A 21,404-nucleotide genomic window follows, 5' to 3' on the forward strand; every position below is an offset into this window, starting at 1 on the left:
GCTGTCAACCTCCTTAACCCCTCCTCGTGTGGGTCTGGGCATGATTCCGGGGCTGTCTGGGGCCCTGCGAGGCGCCTCCCTCCGCCATACTTGAGTTGAGTGTCCTGGGCCTGCCGCCGGCCTCCTAACCCTCCCCGTGTGAGCCTGGGCCTGCTTCCTGGGAGGCCTGGGGCCCTGCGAAGCGCCTCCCTCCGCCATAATTGAATGGACTGTCCTGGGCCTATTTCTGTGGGTCAGCTTGGATTTGGGGCCTGTGCGAGTTCCTTCTCCCCTCGGTGGTGAACCCGAGGGGGGCACCAGTCATCGCGATTGCCCGGACTACGTGAGGAGCCCCCGGACTGGCGGTGAGTGGGGGAGATCGGCCACTGAATCGAGTGGCGGCAGGGGGGTAAGGGGCGGTGCTTTCCCCCTTCATTGCCCTTGGGGGGGGCTCCACTTTTGGTGCAGCGCAGTGGGTCCAGTTGGACGTTTCCGCTCCATCTCCCCAGCCACATTGTGTCGGTGGGGGACGGTGGCCCCTCCTGGTTGTGGGGGTCTGAGGGGGTCTGGCCCGCGGGTGTGGCCCTGGTGGTTGGCTTGCCAGGAAAAGGGGATCGGCCACAGTGTCGGGTGGCAATCGGTGTTGGGACAACGGTGCTCCAACCCCCCTCTGTGACGCACTGTATCTGGAGGCGCATCCCTAGCTCCACCAGCCGAGGACTACATCAGCCTTGACTGACAACCCCCTTCCTATCTGCCTCGTTTACCCTCCCATTGTTCCATCGGAGCGCCACAGGGGTGCGGGCCTCCTCCTTGCCTTCGGGTCCCTGGGTCGCCTGGTCTACAGCGGCTGCCTCGGACGTCATATACCAACCAATGGGCGCGCCCCGTGGGGGCCGGCTCCCCTCTGCTGCTGCCCGCATTCAGAAGACCTTGGGTTCGGTTGGAGCTGGTGTGTGGTGGCACGGCACCCTTCTTCATTTCGGCCTCCCTCTGCCCCGTGCCCGCTTTGGACTATCCCTGTGAAGCACGGACGTCGGCTCCTCCCGGGCTCCCCATTGCTCCGGGCTGCCCCGCGTCGGACTTTGAGGCCGGGTGGGAGGATTGTCGTGGTGGTGGGTTCCTGGCCTGGCTGCCCTCGTCTGGAGGCCCCACCTGGCCCAGTGAGTGGCAACGCGGCATAATAAACGCTTGTCCCCCGGGGGACTGAGGGGATGGACTTGGACGCCTGGGCCCGAGCATCGACGACTCGCCGAGGCCATGGACAGGAACCGCAACACCAAAACCCCTGTCCCCCCGACTCAGATGAAGATGGACCAATTCACCAGACGAGACCGCGACTCTGGGAAATATGTTAAACTTTATTTCGACCACTGTGAATTCGAAAGCAAAAAAAGTACGAAGGATAAATAATGTGGACCGTTAGATATTTTATGCAAGAAGACTATATAGGAAAATCTAAAGTTCGGCACAAAAATTGAAAGCTGATGCAGGTGAAAGAAATGCTATTAAACACACCTAAAACAAGAAGTGCACAATGTTAAACTACAGGGTCAGGCAGATTCTTGGACAGAACTGTTGCTTTCAATCACATTTAATAATACTTGCAAATTCTGGTCTATTGTAGGCAATGCAAGCTTTGCACCAAGTATCATGCATCGTATGCTCGATGGAAAACCTTTATTTCCAATGTATATGGAGCAAATATAAACACCCTCAGAAAATCAGGCTACAAGGAGACAGCCTTACCTCTGGGTGAACCCTGTATGCCATACACAGACTCCGGGGGCGGAAGTTGAGTTGGTTTGTGTGGAAGGTGCAGAGAGATCCCATCTAGAGTACATACTTTCTGGTGGCATGTATGAGGACTAAAAAAAAAAAAAAAAAAATCAGGCTACAAACTGGGTCTCCCATAAGGAAGTTGAAATGCTCATAAGAAGCTGTAGAGATTTTTTGGGCTCCTGCCCTAACCACATCCCCGTAACTGTAATATAGTAATTGTTGGAAATGGCTCTTCCTGCAGGGTCGTCCCTAAACTTTTTGCCTTCCTCCTCCCCTTTTTGCTGATCTTTTTTTTTTGCTGGTTTTAGGACTCTACCACTGCTTACCAGTGCCAAAGTGCTTGTGCTCTCTTCCCTAACATGGTTGTATTGGATTCTCCCCTATTCGCATATGGCCGGTAAATTAAATGCTACTAGTGGGCCTGCAGCACCAATTGTGCCACCCACTTAAGTAGCCCTTTAAACTTGGTTAAGGCCTGCTACTGCAGAGCATGTTGGTGCAGTTTACACTGCCATGTTGACTTGGCATTTAAAACCCCTTGCCAAGCCTTAAATTCTCCTTTTATTACATATAGGTCACCCCTAAGGTAGGCCCTAGATAGCCAAAAGGGCAGGGTGCTATGTAATTAAAAGGTAGGACATGTACATTTCGGTTTTGCATGTCCTGTTAGTGAAGAAATCCCAAACTCGTTTTTCACTACTGAGGCCTACCTCTCTCATAGGTTAACAATGGGGATTCCTTATTGCGCTTAATAAGCTGTCATTCCTAATTTTGAGAAGGAGGAGTTGTAAGGTTTAGTAACTCTAGAATGGCAATAACAAATCCTCTTAAATAGTAAATTTGGATTTGTAGTTACCATTCTAAAAATGTCACTTTTAGAAAGCTGGACATTTTCCTACTGTCAGCCATTTGATGCCTGCTGCCTGTTTCTGATGACTGGGTGACAGTTCACTTTGTGTGTTCCCTCTAGACAGCCACACATAAAGGAAGGCTGGGTGTGGTTTCATGCATCTTCCCTGGAGGAAGGGAGGAAGGGAGGGAGAAGCTGGGCACAGCCTCACACTTACTCCTGAATAGGCTCGGCCCCATCCACACACAAAGAGCTAGGGCACGAAGAAAGGACCTCTGTGCACTTCAAGGACCCTTCTTTGATGTCACCCCCACTTCAAAGGCACAACTGGGTATAAGTACTGTACCTCTGACCCCACACAGTACACTTCTGGATTCGAAATCAACTTGCCAAGGAGAAGTGCTGTGCTATGGACTGCTATACTGGTGGACTGCTGCTCTGGAAGACTGCTACCTATCTGTCCTCTCTGCTGTCTCTCTCCCCCCCTCCCCCCCCCCAAGGGCTAGCTGACAAGTCTTCTGTTCTTCAATGACTTGGGGACCTCAAAGTCTTTCACCCTGCTTCTGTGCCTGGTCCATTAGAAGTGGACCCAGGTGCTTGCTCCAGCAAAGCCGCCGCATCATCTACAGCAGAAGCAGAATCACTACTGTTACGGGAACAGAACCGGCACATCCCACTTAGAACCAGCACACCACCATTGGAACTGATGCATCGGAATTGCCGCCACTGCAGAGACTATCAACATATTCCCTCGACTGTGTGGAGAAACCCAGCGAATTGGCTTCGGAACAAACAAACATTGAAACCGGCACGTAGTCTTCAGAACCACTACATTCCCATCGTTGTGTGGAGAAAATCGATGCATAACCTTGACTGCGGGATCAACACTGATGCATTGCTGGGCTGCACCCTACAACTCTGTTGCTACCAGGATCAAGGTACTTTTGTTCAGCGAGCCTTGTGTGGCTCCTGTACCCAGCCTACACACGATTGCAGTCGGCCTGAACTCTTTTGCCAGGTACAGTGTAGGAAAGTAAACAGCAGGAGATGATGGACGGAGCGCTGAAACTTTTCAGACACTAACCTCCAGTCACAGATCTGGGTTGAATCATCATTGTTCTTTAGCTCACTTCGCCACCCCAGTTCAGACTCAGTTATATGCAAATCAGTCTTGACCCTGTGCCTCATGGGAACAGTTCAGCCCGAACTGCCAAACCATGTCTTCCCTGGACCGGAAACAAGCATCCTGGGACCGGTTTCGGGCGTACAGCCCTCATCAGCCAGGTTAGCTTGAATACAGTGTAGGAAAGTGCCCCTTTTTGCATGATAATTGTAGGAAAGTAGGCTCTGCTTTCATGGTTACCCCCACGTTTTGCTGGTGATCTGTTTTATGAATAGTTTGACTGGGATCCTGCTAATCAACACCCCAGTCCCTAAATTTGACAGTGGTATTTTGATAATTTTCCTATTGGCTACTTTTGTACCCTTTTAAGTCCCTAGTATATGGTACTAAGGTACCCAGGACATTGGTACTCCAGGGGTCTCCCATGGGTTGCAGCATGTATTATGGCACCCATAAGATATCACTCAAACTGTGACTGCAGGCCTGCCATTCCAACATGTGTGAGTTGGGGTTAGCACCACTTACGACAGATATAAGTTTACTTATATCTGAGGTCACTGCACTTAAAACCTATGTCACCCCTAAGGCAGGCCTTTCAACCCTGAAGGCAGGGTGCTAGGTTAAAAGTGTGAGGGTGCCTTGCATTAGCAGTGCACCCCCTACATACTCTGGAGTCGATTCTCCAGGTTTTGTAAATGGAGTTAGCCATTTTCATATATATTGTGGCCATGCTGCCAACTCCAGTTACAATTCAGCCCTCCTGCTTCTGAGCTCAGCTCGAATAGGGGATAGTAAAATAATAGGTTTCCTGCCACAGGGAGGTGTGACCACCTACCAGACAGAACTTGGAGTATTGGGCTGGGGTGGGAGCGCTTGCCAGCGCCACCAGACTGCTTTTAAAGGGCACATTTGGTGTCCTCCTTGCATACTCCAGTCTCAGCCAGTTCAAGGACATGGGAGTTTCCTCCCCTCTGTCCAGCCCCCCCCCCCCCCCGGGAGGGATCCTTGATTCATCGTAACCCTTTCCCTAGGGTACTTAAGGGCGCACTTGTGGGTGGCTCTTGAGATTCGTCGTCAGACAAGATTAAAACCCGAAACCACTTCAACTTTGACCGTCTGGGCACCTTGGACTTTGCCTAGAACCGAGACTACACCAAGGAAGACTCCTGCTGCTCTCGCTGTTCTGCAATTCTTATTCGTCATCTGTTCCTGTGCTTTTTCCAGGTTTCTCTCGAGTCCTGTGGGTATTAGACACCCTAAGGAATTTCCTTGGAGTGAAGGAGTCAGTTCACTGCATCTGCAAACCAAAAACGAAGCTGAGAGGTCGGCTGCTTATGACATACTACGGACTCCGAAAAGCTCAGCAACACAGTTGGTGGTTCTGCAACTCCCTCGAGGCCTGACGTATCCTCTCAGCAAGTTTGAGGCCAGAATCACTCGTCTGAGCCGCTGGAACAGAACCCTTATACACCGCTTTGACTTGCCGTTTCCAAGGCTTGTTGGCTCTGTACTCCAGAGATCTTCGGCTACAAGAAGCTCCAGCCTCCAGCATCTCTTCCTGCCAAGATCTTCGTCCTCACTGCATCCTCTGCATCCTCTGCACCTTCAGCCTGCATTTTTGGTGAGCTGCTTGAGATCCTCTTGCGACTCCGCTTGCCGTTGGCCTGTGAGTCCTCTTAGGCTTCAGTGGGTTCACCTGCTTGCTTGGGCCTGCTCTGACTCTCCTGCAATTGGTGAAAACCCCTGGACCTTGATGGAGAAAGGGAGGCAGACAGAGGGAGAGCGAGGGAGGGAGGGAAAGGGAGAGAGGGAGAGGGAGAGCGGGGGAGGCAGGGAAAGGGAGAGAGGGAGAGTGAGGGAGGGAAAGGAAGGCAGAGAAAGGGAGAGGGAGGGAGGGAGAGCGAGGGAGAGCGAGGGAGGGAGAGGGAGGGAGAGGGAGGGAAAGCGAGGGAAAGAGGGAGAGCGAGGAGGGAGGGAGGGAAAGTGAGGCAGACCGAGGGAGAGGGGGAGGGAAAGGGAGGCAGACAGAGGGGGAGGGAGGGAATGGAGGGAGGGGAAAGGAGGCAGACAGAGGGAGATCGATGGAGGGAGGGAAAGGGAGGCAGACAAAGGGAGGCAGACAGGGAGGGAGAGGGAGGGAGACAGGGAGGGAAAGGGAGGGGAAGGGAGAGCGAGGTAGGGAAAGGGAGGGGGAGGGAGGGATGGAAAGGGAGGGAGAGGGAGGGGGAGGGAGAGGGAGGGAGGGAGGGAGAGCAAGGGAGGGAGGGAAAGGGAGGCAGAGCAAGGGAGGGAGGGAAAGGGAGACAGAGAGAGGGAGAGCGAGGGAAAGAGGCAGAGCGAGGGAGGGAGGGAAAGGGAGGCAGACAGAGGGAGAGGGAGGGAAAGGGAGGCAGAGGGAGGGAGGGAAAGGGAGGCAGACAGGGAGAGGGAGGGAGGGAAAGGAGGGAGGGAAAAGGAGGCAGACAGAGGGAGATCGATGGAGGGTGGGAAAGGGAGGCAGACAGAGGGAGGGAGACAGGGAGGGAAAGGGAGGGAGAGGGAGGGATGGAAAGGGATTGGGAGGGAGAGCGAGGGAGGGAGAGGGAGGGAGAGCAAGGGAGGCAGAGGAAGAGGGAGGGAGGGAAGGGAGAGGGAGGGGAGGGAGGGAAAAGGAGGCAGACATAGGGAGAGGAAGGGAGGGAGGGAAAGGGAGGCAGACCGAGGGAGAGGGAGGGAGGGAAAGGAGGGAAGGAAAAGGAGGCAGACAGAGGGAGATCGAGGGAGAGAGGGAAAGGGAGGCAGACAGAGGGAGGGAGACAGGGAGGGAGGGAAAGGGAGGGGGAGGGAGAGCGAGGGAGGTAAAGAGGTAGGGGGAGGGAGGGATGGAAAGGGATGGAGGGGAGGGAGGGAGAGCGTGGGAGGCAGAGGGGGAGGGAGAGGGAGGGAAAGGGAGGCAGAGAGAGGCAGACGGAGGGAAAGGGAGGCAGACAGAGGGAGGGAGGGAGGGAAAGGGAGGCGGAGAGGGAGGGAAAGGGAGGCAGACAGAGGGAGGGAAAGGGAGAGGGAGGGAAAGGGAGAGCGAGGGAGGGAAAGGGAGGCAGAGGGAGAGGGAGGGAAAGCGAGGGAGGGAGAGGGAGGGAGAGGGCGGGAAAGCGAGGGAGGGAGGGAAAGGGAGGCAGAGAGGGAGGGAAAGGGAGGCAGACAGATAGAGAGGAAGGGAGGGAGAGGGCGGGAGAGCGAGGGAAGGCGGGAAAGGGAGTCAGAGAGAGGGAGAGTGAGGGAAGGAAAGGGAGGGAGAGCGAGGGAAAGAGAGGGAGAGCGAGGGAGGGAGGGAAAGGGAGGCAGACATAGGGAGAGGGAGGGAGGGAGGGAAAGGGAGGCAGACCGAGGGAGAGGGAGGGAGGGAAAAGGAGGCAGACAGAGGGAGATCGCTGGCGGAGTCCGAAACGCATACATGACCGACTCCCGGTGGAGCTGCTCCGACAGCTATAGGGGAGACTGGCTCTGGCACACCGCAATGGCCGTCACCTACCCAGCCGGACTTTGGACATTAGTCTCGTTTTCTTCCCCGCTGCTGTCTCCTCCTGTGGTTTACCAGCTTTCCCCGTTCTTTCTGATCTTGATTTTCATGTTCATCTGTTTTTTTGGAACCTTATGTAAAGCCGTTGAGACGACATGGCCATTGCCCGGTGGAGCCGCTTTGTTCGGCTATAGAGGAGTCTGGCGCCCGCGGCCGTCACCTACCCAGCCGGACATTGGTGCATCGCACTCCTCGTCCTTTCGCTGCTGTCTCTTTATATCTTCCTCCAAGGACCTCCTCTCTCTCAGAATCCCTTTTCTTGTCCCCATCTTCCTTCTCACCCTCTCCTCTGATCCTGACCTGCCATCTTGTTCCGTCCTTTGTCCGTTCCTTTCTCCCTGCTCCCACTCATTCCCACGTTTCCCTTCTCTTCTCCCCCTTTTCCCTGACCCCTATTTTCCCTCGCTCCCATTGCACCTTAATATCTTTTGTTTTTGTAATCTAATCATTAGATGTATCTGTATAACCTTGTTTTTCCTCTTCCTTGCAACGATCTTTCATGTAAATTTTGTAACGTTTGTAATATGCTAAATTCCTCATGTAAAGCGCTCTGATACCTAGCGCTATATAAAACTCTTAAAATAAATAAAGGAGGGAGGGAAAGGGAGGCAGCCAGAGGGAGGGAGGTGGAGGGAGGGACACAGGGAGGGAGGGGGAGGGAGAGCGAGGGAGGGAAAGAAAGTGAGGGGGAGGGAGGGATGGAAAGGGAGGGGGAGGGAGAGGGAGGGTGAAGGAGAGAGAGGGAGGGAGGGAGGGAAAGGGAGGCAGAGGGGGAGGGAGGGGGAGCGAGGGAGGGAAAGGGAGGGAGGGAGAGGGAGGGAGGGAAAGGGAGGCAGAGAGAGGCAGATGGAGGGAAAGGGAGGCAGACAGGGAAAGGGAGGCAGACAGAGGGGGTTGGAGATGGAGGGAGAGGGAGGGAAAGGGAGGCAGAGGCAGACGGAGGGAAAGGGAGGCAGACAAAGGGAGGGAGAGGGAGGGAGGGGGAGGGAGGGAGAGAAAGGGAGGCAAAGCGAGGGAGGGAAAGGGAGGCAGACAGAGGGAGAGCGAGGTTGGCAGGGAAAGGGAGGCAGACAGAGGGAGAGCGAGGTTGGGAGGGAAAGGGAGGCAGACAGACAAAGGGAGAGCGGGGGAGGGAGGGGGGGGAGGGAAAGGGAGACAGAGGGAGAGCGAGGGAGGGAAAGGGAGGCAGAGAGGGAGAGGGAGGGAGGGAAAGGGAGGCAGAGAGAGGCAGAGTAAGGGAGGGAAAGGGAGGGAGAGCGAGGGAGAGCTAGGGAGGGAAAGGGAGACAGACACAGACAGACAGGGAGGGAAAGGGAGGGAGGGAGAGAGGGAGGGAGAGCGAGGGAGGGAAATGGAGGCAGACAGATTGAGAGGAAGGGAGGGAGAGGGCGGGAGAGCGAGGGAAGGAGGAAAAGGGAGGCAGAGAAAAAGGAGAGTGAGGGAAGGAAAGGGAGGCAGAGAGGGAGAGCAAGGGAGGCAGAGAGAGGGAGAGCGAGGGAAAGGGAGGGAGAGGGAGGGAGAGCAAGGAAGGGAGGGAAAGAGGCAGACAGGGAGGAGGAGGGAGGGAAAGGGAGGCAGACAGAGGGAGAGCGAGGGAGGGAGGGAAAGGAGGGAGAGAAAGGGAGGCAGACAGAGGGAGAGGGAGGGAGGGAGACGGGGAGGGAGAGCGAGGGAGGTAAAGGGAGGTAAAGGGAGGGGGAGGGGTAGGGATGGAAAGGGAGGGGGAGGGAGAGGGAGGGAAAGGGAGGCAGGAGGAGGGAGATGGAGGGAGGGGGGAAAGGGAGGCAGAGAGAGCGAGGGAGAGAGGCAGACAGAGGGAGGGAGGGAAGGAAAGGAGGGAGGGAAAGGGAGGCAGACAGAGGGAGAGCAAGGGAGGGAAAGGGAGAGATAAGGAGACAGACAAAGGGAGACAGACAAAGGGAGAGGGAGGGAGACGGACGGACGGACGGAGGGAGGGAGACGGAGGGAGAGAGACGGACGGAGGGAGAGAGACGGACGGAGGGAGAGAGACGGACGGAGGGAGAGAGACGGACAGAGGGAGATAGAGGGTGACCTAGGGAGACAGGGAGGGAGACAGACAGAGGGAGACAGACAGAGGGAGACAGACAGAGGGAGACAGACAGAGGGAGACAGACAGAGGGAGACAGACAGAGGGAGACAGACAGAGGGAGACAGACAGAGGGAGACAGACAGAGGGAGACAGACAGAGGGAGGAGCGAGGCAGAGGGAGGAGCGAGGCAGAGGGAGGAGCGAGGCAGAGGGAGGAGCGAGGCAGAGGGAGGAGCGAGGCAGAGGGAGGAGCGAGGCAGAGGGAGGAGCGAGGCAGAGGGAGGAGCGAGGCAGAGGGAGGAGCGAGGCAGAGGGAGGAGGGAGGCAGAGGGAGGAGGGAGGCAGAGGGAGGAGGGAGGCAGAGGGAGGAGGGAGGCAGAGGGAGGAGGGAGGCAGAGGGAGGAGGGAGGCAGAGGGAGGAGGGAGGCAGAGGGAGGAGGGAGGCAGAGGGAGGAGGGAGGCAGAGGGAGGAGGGAGGCAGAGGGAGGAGGGAGGCAGAGGGAGGAGGGAGGCAGAGGGAGGAGGGAGGCAGAGGGAGGAGGGAGGCAGAGGGAGGCAGAGGGAGGAGGGAGGCAGAGGGAGGAGGGAGGCAGAGGGAGGAGGGAGGCAGAGGGAGGAGGGAGGCAGAGGGAGGAGGGAGGCAGAGGGAGGAGGGAGACAGAGGGAGGAGGGAGACAGAGGGAGGAGGGAGACAGTGGAAGGGAGACAAAGAGAGGGAAACAAAGAGGGAGAGGGACGGAGACAGAAAGTGAGAGGGAGGGAGAAAAAGAGAGGGAGAGGGAGGGAGAAATAGAAAGGGAGAGGGAGGGAGACATAGAAAGGGAGAGGGAGGGAGACATAGAAAGGGAGAGGGAGGGAGACATAGAAAGGGAGAGGGAGGGAGACATAGAAAGGGAGAGGGAGGGAGACATAGAAAGGGAGAGGGAGGGAGACCGAGAAAGGGAGAGGGAGGGAGACAGAGGGTGACAGACAGGAAGGGAGGAGGGTGACAGAGGGAGGAAGGAGGGAGGAAGGGAGGGAGGAGGGTGACAGACAGAGGGAGGAAGGAGAGTGACAGACAGACAGAGGGAGGAGGGAGGTGAGGGAGACAGAGTGAGGAGGGAGACAGAGTGAGGAGGGAGACGGAGTGAGGAGGGAGACGGAGTGAGGAGGGAGACGGAGTGAGGAGGGAGACGGAGTGAGGAGGGAGACGGAGTGAGGAGGGAGACGGAGTGAGGAGGGAGACGGAGTGAGGAGGGAGACGGAGTGAGGAGGGAGACGGAGTGAGGAGGGAGACGGAGTGAGGAGGGAGACGGAGTGAGGAGGGAGACGGAGTGAGGAGGGAGACGGAGTGAGGAGGGAAGGAGGGAGAGGGAAGGAGAGAGAGGGAGACGGAGTGGAGAGAGAGGGAGACGGAGTGGGAGAGGGAAGGAGGGAGAGGGAGACGGAGTGGGAGAGGGGAGAGGGAGAGGGAATGAGGGAGAGGGAAGGAGAGAGAGGGAGACGGAGTGGAGAGAGAGGGAGACGGAGTGGGAGAGGGAAGGAGGGAGAGGGAGACGGAGTGGGAGAGGGAAGGAGGGAGAGGGAGACGGAGTGGGAGAGGGAAGGAGGGAGAGGGAAGGAGGGAGAGGGAAGGAGGGAGAGGGAAGGAGGGAGAGGGAAGGAGGGAGAGGGAAGGAGGGAGAGGGAGACGGAGTGGAGAGAGAGGGAGACGGAGTGGAGAGAGAGGGAGACGGAGTGGAGAGAGAGGGAGACGGAGTGGAGAGAGAGGGAGACGGAGTGGAGAGAGAGGGAGACGGAGTGGAGAGAGAGGGAGACGGAGTGGGAGGGAGAGGGAAGGAGGGAGAGGGAAGGAGGGAGAGGGAAGGAGAGGGAAGGAGGGAGAGGGAAGGAGGGAGAGGGAAGGAGAGGGAAGGAGGGAGAGGGAAGGAGAGGGAAGGAGACGGAGAGGGAAGGAGAGAGAGGGAGACGGAGAGGGAAGGAGAGAGAGGGAGACGGAGAGGGAGACGGAGAGGGAGAGGGAAGGAGAGAGAGGGAGACGGAGTGGGAGAGGGAAGGAGAGAGAGGGAGACGGAGTGGGAGAGGGAAGGAGAGAGAGAGGGAGACGGAGTGGGAGAGGGAAGGAGAGAGAGAGGGAGACGGAGACGGAGTGGGAGAGGGAGACGGAGTGGGAGAGGGAGACGGAGTGGGAGAGGGAAGGAGAGAGAGAGGGAGACGGAGTGGGAGAGGGAAGGAGAGAGAGAGGGAGACGGAGTGGGAGAGGGAAGGAGAGAGAGAGGGAGACGGAGTGGGAGAGGGAAGGAGAGAGAGAGAGAGGGAGACGGAGTGGGAGAGGGAAGGAGAGAGAGAGGGAGACGGAGTGGGAGAGGGAAGGAGAGAGAGAGGGAGACGGAGTGGGAGAGGGAAGGAGAGAGAGAGGGAGACGGAGTGGGAGAGGGAAGGAGGGAGGCAGAGATGGAGGGAGGGAGAGAGAGGGGAGAGAGAGAGGGGGAGAGAGAGAGAGAAAGCAATCCGTCCGCTGCAGGGACCTGTGTTCAACCTCATGGTCATAGTTTTTTTCTTGCTCTAGCTCCGCCCCCTCCCCCACTGACCCCGCCCCCAAAGGTGCAGCCCTCGGACACAAACCACACTGAAAATTTGGCCCCAGATAGAAAGTTTGTGGCTACCCATGCTCTATAGGATAACTTTGGACCCAGTGACCTCTGCACCCGGATGCCCCAGTGCCGCTGGTGGGGCAGTACCTACCTTGGTCGACCCTTGCCCAGTGTTGACCAAAACTCCTGGGGACTGAAACTCAAAACCACTTTCTTTCCTGTAAGTTACTGACCTGTCTTTTTCCCATAGCATTGCATTGGTCTCACTGTATTGTGCTGAATGTTATCCTAAATACAAAGTAACTTTTTTTGTACTGAAAAGTATCTCATACACATGTTAAGTACTGTTTGATGCTATACAAACCTATTGCCAGTAATTTAAAGTACTGCATAAAACTCCACTTGCCCTTGCCTGTAACACAGTTCAACTTGGTTCCTAGAAATAAAATGTAACTAAAGTAATATTTTTGTACAAAACATTGGCCTGGAGTTAGTGTGTGTTCCTGCCTTGTATGAGTATGTACACCAAATGCCATTCACTCTGCCCTCTGGTAAGCCTAACTGCTCAGCCCAGCTACCGCTAAATTGAGAGTAAGGTATTATCTACTTTAACCTCTGCCATACCTATGGGGACTCACTGGACCTGTGCACACTAAACCTCTTTTTGGTATAGTATATACAGAGCTAGCTTCCTACATTGGTGGATCAGCGGTGGGGGCTTTGACTTTGCATTCTTTGGACTACTCAGCCAACGCCTGATCACACAACAAGACTCCTAAATTGTCTTTAGATTCTGATTTTTAGTAATTAACAAAAATGTCAATTGGGGCCTTGGTTAAGTCCCTTTACCGTTTTCTCGAAATAACTCACTATATTTAGGGATTAAGGTATTTTAGAAGTTTTGAGCTCTTGTAAAAAACAAAACAAATCCCCACTACTAGTGAAATAATACCTGCTATACAGGACAGGGTTGAAGAGCTCGACCTCACCCCTTATCTCCATCTACAGATGAGAGTTCAGAACCCTGTGTAAACTTAAAGATTTCCATGGGTCCCAGGCTTACAAGGTTAACCTCAAGGAGCTCTTGGCAGAATATGCAAGGGACTACCTTTCTGAGGGGGAGATCCAAACTCAGATGATGATGAAGTTAGTTGTGTGGAGGACAACCCCCCAACCTCTCTCACTAAATAGGGAGAGCAGGGTGCCATGCCCCTGACTCCAAGTTAATACTCACAGCACCTAGATCCCACAGAGGTGGGTTTGATCCTTATGAGATCATTGAGGACTGCCTAAAAGAAGAGAACATCCTTCTAGCAAGGTTGACTAAAAGAATAGATCTAGAGTCCAGACTCCTGGCTGCGGAAAAAGAAAGAGCAGAGATGGGCTTCTCTCCCATCAATGGTGGCCGCAAACCAAATAGGGAAATAGAGCCCTCTTATGGCCATAAAATCCACAGAGATTGTCCCCAAATATGAGGAAGGTTACAGGGGTGTGGAATTTATTAAAATATCTACTTTTCCATGGGGCAGGTTGCTTTATAAATCTACTTGTCCTGTAACAAATACCACTTGTCCCTTTGGTGCCATGTAGTGCGGCGGCAAATTATGGCACAATCTCATTATATAAGAGCTCTTATATAACCTGTCCGTTTATGCCAGTGCTCATACCATAGTAGTGTTTGAATACTAGCAATCCCTTTATGTTGCCACGTTTCGGCAGATCTACATACTGGGACTGAAGGTAGTGGTAAGCAATAGTTCCAGGGTTGGAATGCCCTTTTGAGTCTGTGAAAACCTACTAACTTGCATGTTTTAAGGGTTTTAAACAACTCTTCTCTAATCTTTTCCCATACTGAGAAATGTTGGAAATGTACTCCTGATAATGGCAGACGTAAACCTTCTTCCGGAGTTGGGAAAAAAGTGGTTAGAGGGAAAATTAACTTGCAAATACTCAGGTTTCCGCATGAGCAAATCTACACATGCATATTTGCTCATGCTAAAATGCAGTTCACAAATATTTTCTAGGAGTACAATTTCTTGCCCTACTTCTGTAAATTCTTTTGAATTCACGAAAGCCATATAGCTGCACTTAATGCAAGGAAATATACTGAGTGTGCACTTTTAATTGGGCCTCTAATTTGGTCTGGCGTTAACCATGACCTTTTGGGTTTATTAAAATTCTCTCTCTCTCTCGGTGTCTGCTGGCTTCACTGTGAGTGACAGCATTCTGTTTTTTCACAAGGAGCATATTGGCACACAAAGTAGTTTTGTTCAGTGCCAATAACTAATGTGGCAGTGTGTGCTTTTTGAGACCAAAAACAATTTTTGCTTTTGCCAATGTTTGTTATAATGGTGAGGGCCAGGCTGCTCTCGCATCAATAAGGTTTTACAAAAACCATGGCAAAACAAGTCATGCATTGCCAAAACTAAAAGGCTGACCACCAATTTCAGCGCTACTCGCTTCACCAATGCGTGTTTATTTTTATATTTCCCATAATCTTATGGAAACTGGTTACACTGATTTTCCAATATGAATATTTTTGGGAAATACTAGCACGCATTAACACATTTTACTAAATGATGCTGCAAATAAATGGTACCTGAAATTTTACTGTAGTTTAGCAATATGTTTTTTTCCCTTCTTTCATTTTCTGAGGAACATTTTATATTGAAAGCTAAGAATCAATAATCTTGCTTTCAAGCTTCTCCAAATATTTGCATCTAATCAGAGAGCATTCTGAGAGCATTATGCATAGCCTCATATTGCCAAACTTTGAAACAGTGTGCACACATTTTTATACTGGAACCACTGTCATTAGTAGTCAGAATTTACATTTACTTAGAGCGTTCACCCTAATAATAAAGGCTTTAAATTAATGAACCATGAATGCAAATTTGAACAGCATTAATATATGCACACAAATATTAACTCAACTGCAGGCAGTGCCCTTCCCTGACCCTTAATGCGGTACTGCAAACTGGAAGCCCCCAAACAATATGTCCTGAGCGTCGGGCTATAGGAATTCCACATCCCTGAGGTTATATCATCACCAAATTCTTCACAGCCTTTTGAGAGGGCCTGTGGCATGAGAAAAGTGAAGAAGTCATACTGAGGAGCATTACTTTGGAAACTGGTAACTGCAGGGACAGATTTCTGACCTTCACTGGAGCAGAGCCTGAGTCCTATGACCACATGAAGGGCACCCTGATTAAGGGCTTTGGACTCACAAGTGAGGAGTATAGGATTAGATTCAGGGGTGCTCACAAAACCCCAAGCCAGTCTTGGGATGACTTCTCAGTAATAACACTAGCTGGTTGGTTAACTGGAAGTGAAGTGCATGACTATGTTGGGCTTTATAATCTTTCACATGTTTAGTAACTGCACAAATGAAAAGTTGCTTCAGTATCTGGTGGACCTAGGGCTGATTTCTCCCCCAGATTTTGCCCCCCCCCAAAGATACAAAACAAAAGTTTACTAAAGGCCCCCAAAAACCTACTCAGGAGGATGAGCCCCAGAAATCTTCCCAGCTCACAGGTGGGTGTCACACCTGGAAGAAGGTAGGGCATCAAACTGGAGATTCTGCCTGTCCCAACAAGAATGCCTATAGTCCACCTCCAGTTAGAACTTGTGTGGCAGATCTCCAGATGGGTTCAACAGTGTGCCCAGAGCAAATCAAGGTTCATACTGAAACTGCTCTAGTCTCTGAAGAAAAGGGGAAAGTCTGCTACTTTTGCCGCCTGATCCCCTGACTTAAAAGAAATACCTCCAGTACCCCTTAGTGACTGGGACTAGAGTAGAAGCCCTGAGTGATACAGGTGCCAATGTCACTATAGTGAAATGTACACTTGTTTACCGCACTGGAAAAACGTATCCAGTCACCAACGCAGACAGTGTAACTACAGACTATTCCATGGCTATGGTGACATTAAACTGGGGGGTTACTGGCCTGAAACCGGTAGTGGTCTCTCCAAAGTTTCCAGCTGCTTGTCTGCTTGGAAATAACCTGGAGACCTCAATATTGGCCAAGGTGGAGCTGAAAACCCATGCAGCCATCCTGCACATCCCTGATATAGTGTGTGTAAAGACTAGAAAACAGAGTGGAGCACAGAGTGAAAAAGAGGTTTTGGAGCCTGAAAGGATGGCCCAACCTTCCAAGAGGAAAGGTAAGAAGACTAGGGGACCAACTTCTGAGCAGCAAAAAGCTCAGGACCCCTCTCCTCACGGAGAGGACTTGCCAGCCCAAGAGGGAACTGAGTCTATGGAACTTGGATCTTACCAGGTTAAGCACTTGGGCCCAGGGGGACCTTCTAGGGAACAACTGTGCCTTGGACAGCAGATCTGTCCCACTCTTGAGAGCCTGCAACAGCAAGCTGCTGCACAAGAAAAGGGAGATGTCAGTGGCTCCCACAGGACCCATTGGGAGGAATGACTCCTGTATACTGAGGTCAGAGGCCCCAAACCTGGTGCCACTGGGAGAGTGGTAGTGCCTCAGCTGTACAGAGAGTTCCTATTTACATTGGCCTGTGACGTCTTGCTTTCTTCTAGAACTAAAACATAAGTATTTCCTTTTTTATACTTACATAGTTAGTCTGGATTCTGTCTTTGAGTGTGTGCCATCATTTCTTGCCTGAGTGAATACAATAAATGCTTAAAACACCCTCTGATGAGCCTGCCTGCTCGACCACACTACCACAAATCGAACTGTTAGTGATTGTCTAATTTAGCCTCTGCTATACCTCTGGGGATCCACTGATTTCTGTGCGCACTATATTGTACTTTGGTATAGTATATACAGAGCCAGCTTCCTACAGTCTGCAGATTGTGCATTTTGTTATTGGGTGTAAATCCGTTCAGTAGGTGTTGAGAAATGTAAGAAAATACAGTTATTGTGACCTCAACGACTTCTTGTGAAACAACGAGCTTGTGCAGTGAAATGCAGTGCTCTGATTGGCTGCCAACGCTTCAACCAGGAAGTGTTGGCAGCCATCTGCGGTGGTGCTTCATTCGAGTCCCACAAAAAAACGTAAAAAAGGAAAGGGGGCAGGATAGGATTAACATGACCCCCAAGCCTTGGTCTTGGGGAGTGGAGGGGTCTGGGTCCCCACCAGGCCAAAAATGATTTTTTTAATGAAAACAATTGCTATGAAATGGCATTATTTGCAGGAAAAAAGCAAGTGTGGGCTCTCACGCTTGGTTTTAAATAGTCCCTGGTTGAGGCAGGTCCCGCTGGATATCATAAAAATAGCAGGGGGGTGCCGGTCTTATAAAAAAAAAAAAGCCCGGAGGACAACCGCCTCCCCCGGCAATTGCTTGTTATGTGTGCAGGGGTGCCTTTGCAGCACCCCTGCATCCCAGGCACCGCTACTGGCCTGGGGCAAATATTTAGAAAAGAATACAGGGGGCAATGTGGCCCCTCCACAATCTCTGGGACGGCCACCCTCCTCAGGGCACTTATAAAATATGTATGCGGGCGGACCCGCCACCTCCCCGGGGATTTGAGATTAATGTGGGAGGCCCGTGGGGCACACCCGAGGACTGCCACCTCCCCGGGACTTTGTACAACAAAACGGTGTTCCTGGTTGCCATCTAAGTGCAGCTTGTGAGCGAACTTCAGGCTCAATGTGTGCATGCATCACGTACTTTCCTTATAAGCTGGTTCTGTGAACTAAGGCATCTTTTCTTTATAAAGTTGTGATGCTGTTCCACATCGGTCAAACCATCACCCTGCTGGCAATCTATGCTCCGTATCACCCTTCTGAGGAGGAGAGACTCCATCACTTCGACCACAAAAGAGTACTGAACTTTTACATCGATCATAATAAAGACCACTGTGTGGACGATCAGCCCTTGTGGGATTTGCTTGAGCGAAAAAAGGCAAGATTGTTCAGAAGTGTACCATCTCACTCTGGATTGCACTCTGCATTAATATCTGCACTGGATTGGGGAAGACATAGCCTCCAGAAGGATTGCAGGCCCATTCCACTAGGGCCACTCCTACCACCATTGCGTTAGCATGTGAAGTCCCTGTCCTAGAAGTATTCCAGTCAGTTACATGGGTGTCCCGCCACACGTTTATGAAGTGCCATTGTCTGGACAGTCAAGTCTGCTGTGAAGGGCACTTTGCCCGGTTGGCCCTGCTGGACTTTCTGTTCAGACTCACTTCCAACTAGGTACTGTTTTGGTATTTATTCAGAAGATGAGGAATCTGCGGCTGGAAGTCTCTATCAGAAGAAAAATTACTTGCCTTCAGAACGCTCTTTCCGGTAGAGACCCTGTCAAGTCAAATATTCCTCACTGACTCTACCATTCTCTCCCCTGTGTGACTGGACACTTCTCAATAATAAGATCCCAAGTCTAGGAAGCTGCACATTGGTCTATCAGTATGCTTTTGCGACTTCACGTCTGGGGTAATGGACAGTTTTGAAAGAAACTGACAGCGTGTGGCGCCTTTAACACCGTGGGTGCTCATGACGAGGTCAGCTCGTCATGAGCTATGGCGCTCCGGTGCTCATGACGAGCTAAGCTCGTCATGACCGCGCCCGTTCCGTGGAACGCTCGCACGCTGGGCTGATTCCCCTGCTGTGCTGAACGTTTCATGGGAACGGGTTTGGCCATGTGGAGCTCAGCTCGTCATGAGCACCGGAGCGCCAGAGCTCATGACGAGCTGACCTAGTCATGAGCACCGGGGCGCTGTACACGCCCCCCGGCCCCCAAGCACAGCGGAGGAAACAGCCCCGCACGGAAGGGGTTATAGGCCCCACACGTCAATTCCAGAGCATAACAGTGTTAGTGCGGAGCCACACAGCCCCACCTTCCTGCAGCAGACATACTATGGAACCATTTCCGGATCCAGTTTGACGCCTGTAGAATATTCAAAAGGTGATGAATCTGTGGCTACTGGCTAGACAGTCTGTACCAGAAAGAGCTTCACCAAAGTTAAGTAACTTGTTCTTTGGGCAAATCCCAGTGCCACTGCACTAATGTGAAGGCTTCTCAACATGTGAAAAATGTTGCCCATGCATTTTTGCTTATTCATTGATTCTACATGTGCTCTGTTCAATATATATTTATTCTGTATACGATAGTTTTTTCTCACCTGAATCTGCAAGTTCACTGCCAGTCTGTTGAAAACGAGCACCCAAAATAAAATGAATTATGAGCATTGCATAAGTCAGTTTTGTCTCTTGCTTAAGACATTGGTGATGTCCATTTTTCATTATTCTTACTGTTATTTTTGGAGATTCCTGCATTTACGTTTGTCCATGAAAATCTTCAGTGAAAGGGGCTGATGTGTCTTAACTCTTTTGTGGTGTTAAAATTGTTATAAGCTTGGTTATAGTACTGAGCACCTCCATGCTGTTTCTGTTTGCTTCCTAAATAAAGTTGCATTTTTACATTTGTTCCTTTGGTCCAGTGATGCAAAGTTAGATTTCATATTTTCTTCAGTCACCATTGCGTTAAATTAGGTAAATAAGTTGGTGCATTCCAAGTGTTTTCTTAGAATGTACTATACCAGACTTGCATGGTGTATCTACTTAAATGAACAGCTGAGGGTGTGCAGTCCTTTCCTTTCTTTCTGTAATTATTGGACATAGGTGGTGATTGAGATTATAAGATCTCCACTGGGTGTGATGGGATCTACTGATGGGCCCAAGTCAAGTGACAAATCTTTTATTCTTCAATTATTAGTAGCAAGGACACCTACTGATTGCTGTGCTGTGGATGAGACCACGATTGTCTGATCAAACAAGCTTATTAAAAGATGTTTTCACACACAGCACATGTATATGGGAATGGGTGTTCTAAATCAGAGACCACTGGCTTTTGAACAGAAGTCTGTTTGCTTCTTGACATTGTTTATTGTTCTGTAATTGATGCAGGATAGAGATAGCTGAATACTGTATGGTTATCATTTGTGCTTGGAAGTATTAATTCTAGATAGCAAAATATCACTTCATCTACACTAGTTTAAGTAATGTGTTAACTGTCTTTAGGATTGATTACACAAAGTTAAATTTAATAATGTGATGACTTATAAAGAAGTATTGTTGCAGCCAGCAAAATTTACACAAGGAGCTTTAACAAACCGCTAATATAAACTTTAATCTCATTTATATCTTGTAGCTGAAACATTGTAGTCGGTACATACATGATTTGTTTCCTTCTTTGATCAAAAACTTGGATCCAGTACCTCTCCGTCATCTTCTGAATCTTGTTTCAGGACTTCACCCCAGTGCTCATACTGAACAGGTAACACATTATACAAGTTATTTAATGCTCAATTGTAAAACATTTTTGAGGTTTATATTGAATTGTCATTTACTAACTTATACTTCAGTCCCTGATAAATAATAGAAATGTTGCCAGACCTGCTGGTCTATTGACTTGAATAATCTACTCCACCCAGCTGCAACGCTCTTCACTCATAAACTAGTCTAAAATTGTGTGATCTATGGCAAATATTTTATTTCACGGAGACACCTTTTTCTTTGATCTCATATCAGAGCACCTTCAAATATGTGAGCTCTGCATTTCTGCTGTGCAAAAAACGATTTTTCTGACTAAATACACTAAACCTTTGCACCATATATATATATATATATTTGTAATTTTTTATTAAAAATATAAGCACAGAATAAAAATAACAAAGACATAAATAATATCCGATTACAAAATATACAATTAAAAAAATATCAATATACAGCACAAAAAAAACGAAAATGGTAAATCATACCAAATCAACTGAAATACTACAGCAAAGCACAAAAATTATTCATCACATACAGCATTTACCACAATATAGCCAGATGAAGAATAGAGGGTAGGTGAGGTCCAGTGTTGAGGTGCGGGTTACACCAGACTGTGACACAATACGATAAATCAGGCGTCTGTGGTGCATCAATCCTGCGTGCGGAAACATGGGTAGGGGGGTATACAGGCCCAGGTGAGTGACCTAGACAGCCAGTGTGCTGGTCATTCAATGGCTTGGGATGCCTTTGAAGCAGCATCAGCCTGCGAAGCAAGTAATGTTCGCTAAAAAGCACACCAGATGTCTCGGTGTCTGGAGGTTGGGGGCTGAAGCGTTGTGTATATTTCAGATTAGACGCTACAATATGCCAGGCTAAGAAGCCAGGCAGATTTGGTTGGTCGAGCCCTTGTCCCCCCATAAGGCAGCAATCTGCCTGTTTGGCCAAAAGTAACGCTATCGCTGCAAAGCGCCTATAGCAAAGTTTAATATGGTTAACCAGTCCTAACAGACCCAGTTCGGGGGAAGGTGCAAGAGGAGTATCTATTATTTGCGCCTGTGTTGCAAAGACTTCCTGCCAATAAGCCCAAATTGGAGGGCAAGCCCAAGACATGTGTGCAAAATCGGCATCTAAAACATTACACTTAGGGCAATTTGTGGGTTGAGTAGGGTCAAACTTTGCCAGTTGGCTAGGGGTTATATAAATTCTGTGGACATACTTAAAGTAAAGCAATTTATACCTA

At 51.0% G+C, this 21,404-nt stretch overlaps 1 protein-coding gene across 2 annotated transcripts in view; it reads left to right on the top strand.

The window, feature by feature from the left end:
• Nucleotides 1-21,404, top strand: part of USP34 (ubiquitin specific peptidase 34) — a 2,681,755-nt gene that overhangs the window by 260,324 nt on the left and 2,400,027 nt on the right. For both annotated transcript variants that reach the window (XM_078649291.1, XM_078649292.1), the window contains exon 11: nt 20,040-20,165. In XM_078649291.1, the coding sequence (XP_078505417.1) occupies nt 20,040-20,165 (126 nt within the window). The remainder of the gene's footprint in view (nt 1-20,039; nt 20,166-21,404) is intronic.

Source organism: Lissotriton helveticus, chromosome 6, assembly GCF_964261635.1.
Source record: "Lissotriton helveticus chromosome 6, aLisHel1.1, whole genome shotgun sequence".
NCBI classification, from domain to species: domain Eukaryota; kingdom Metazoa; phylum Chordata; class Amphibia; order Caudata; family Salamandridae; genus Lissotriton; species Lissotriton helveticus.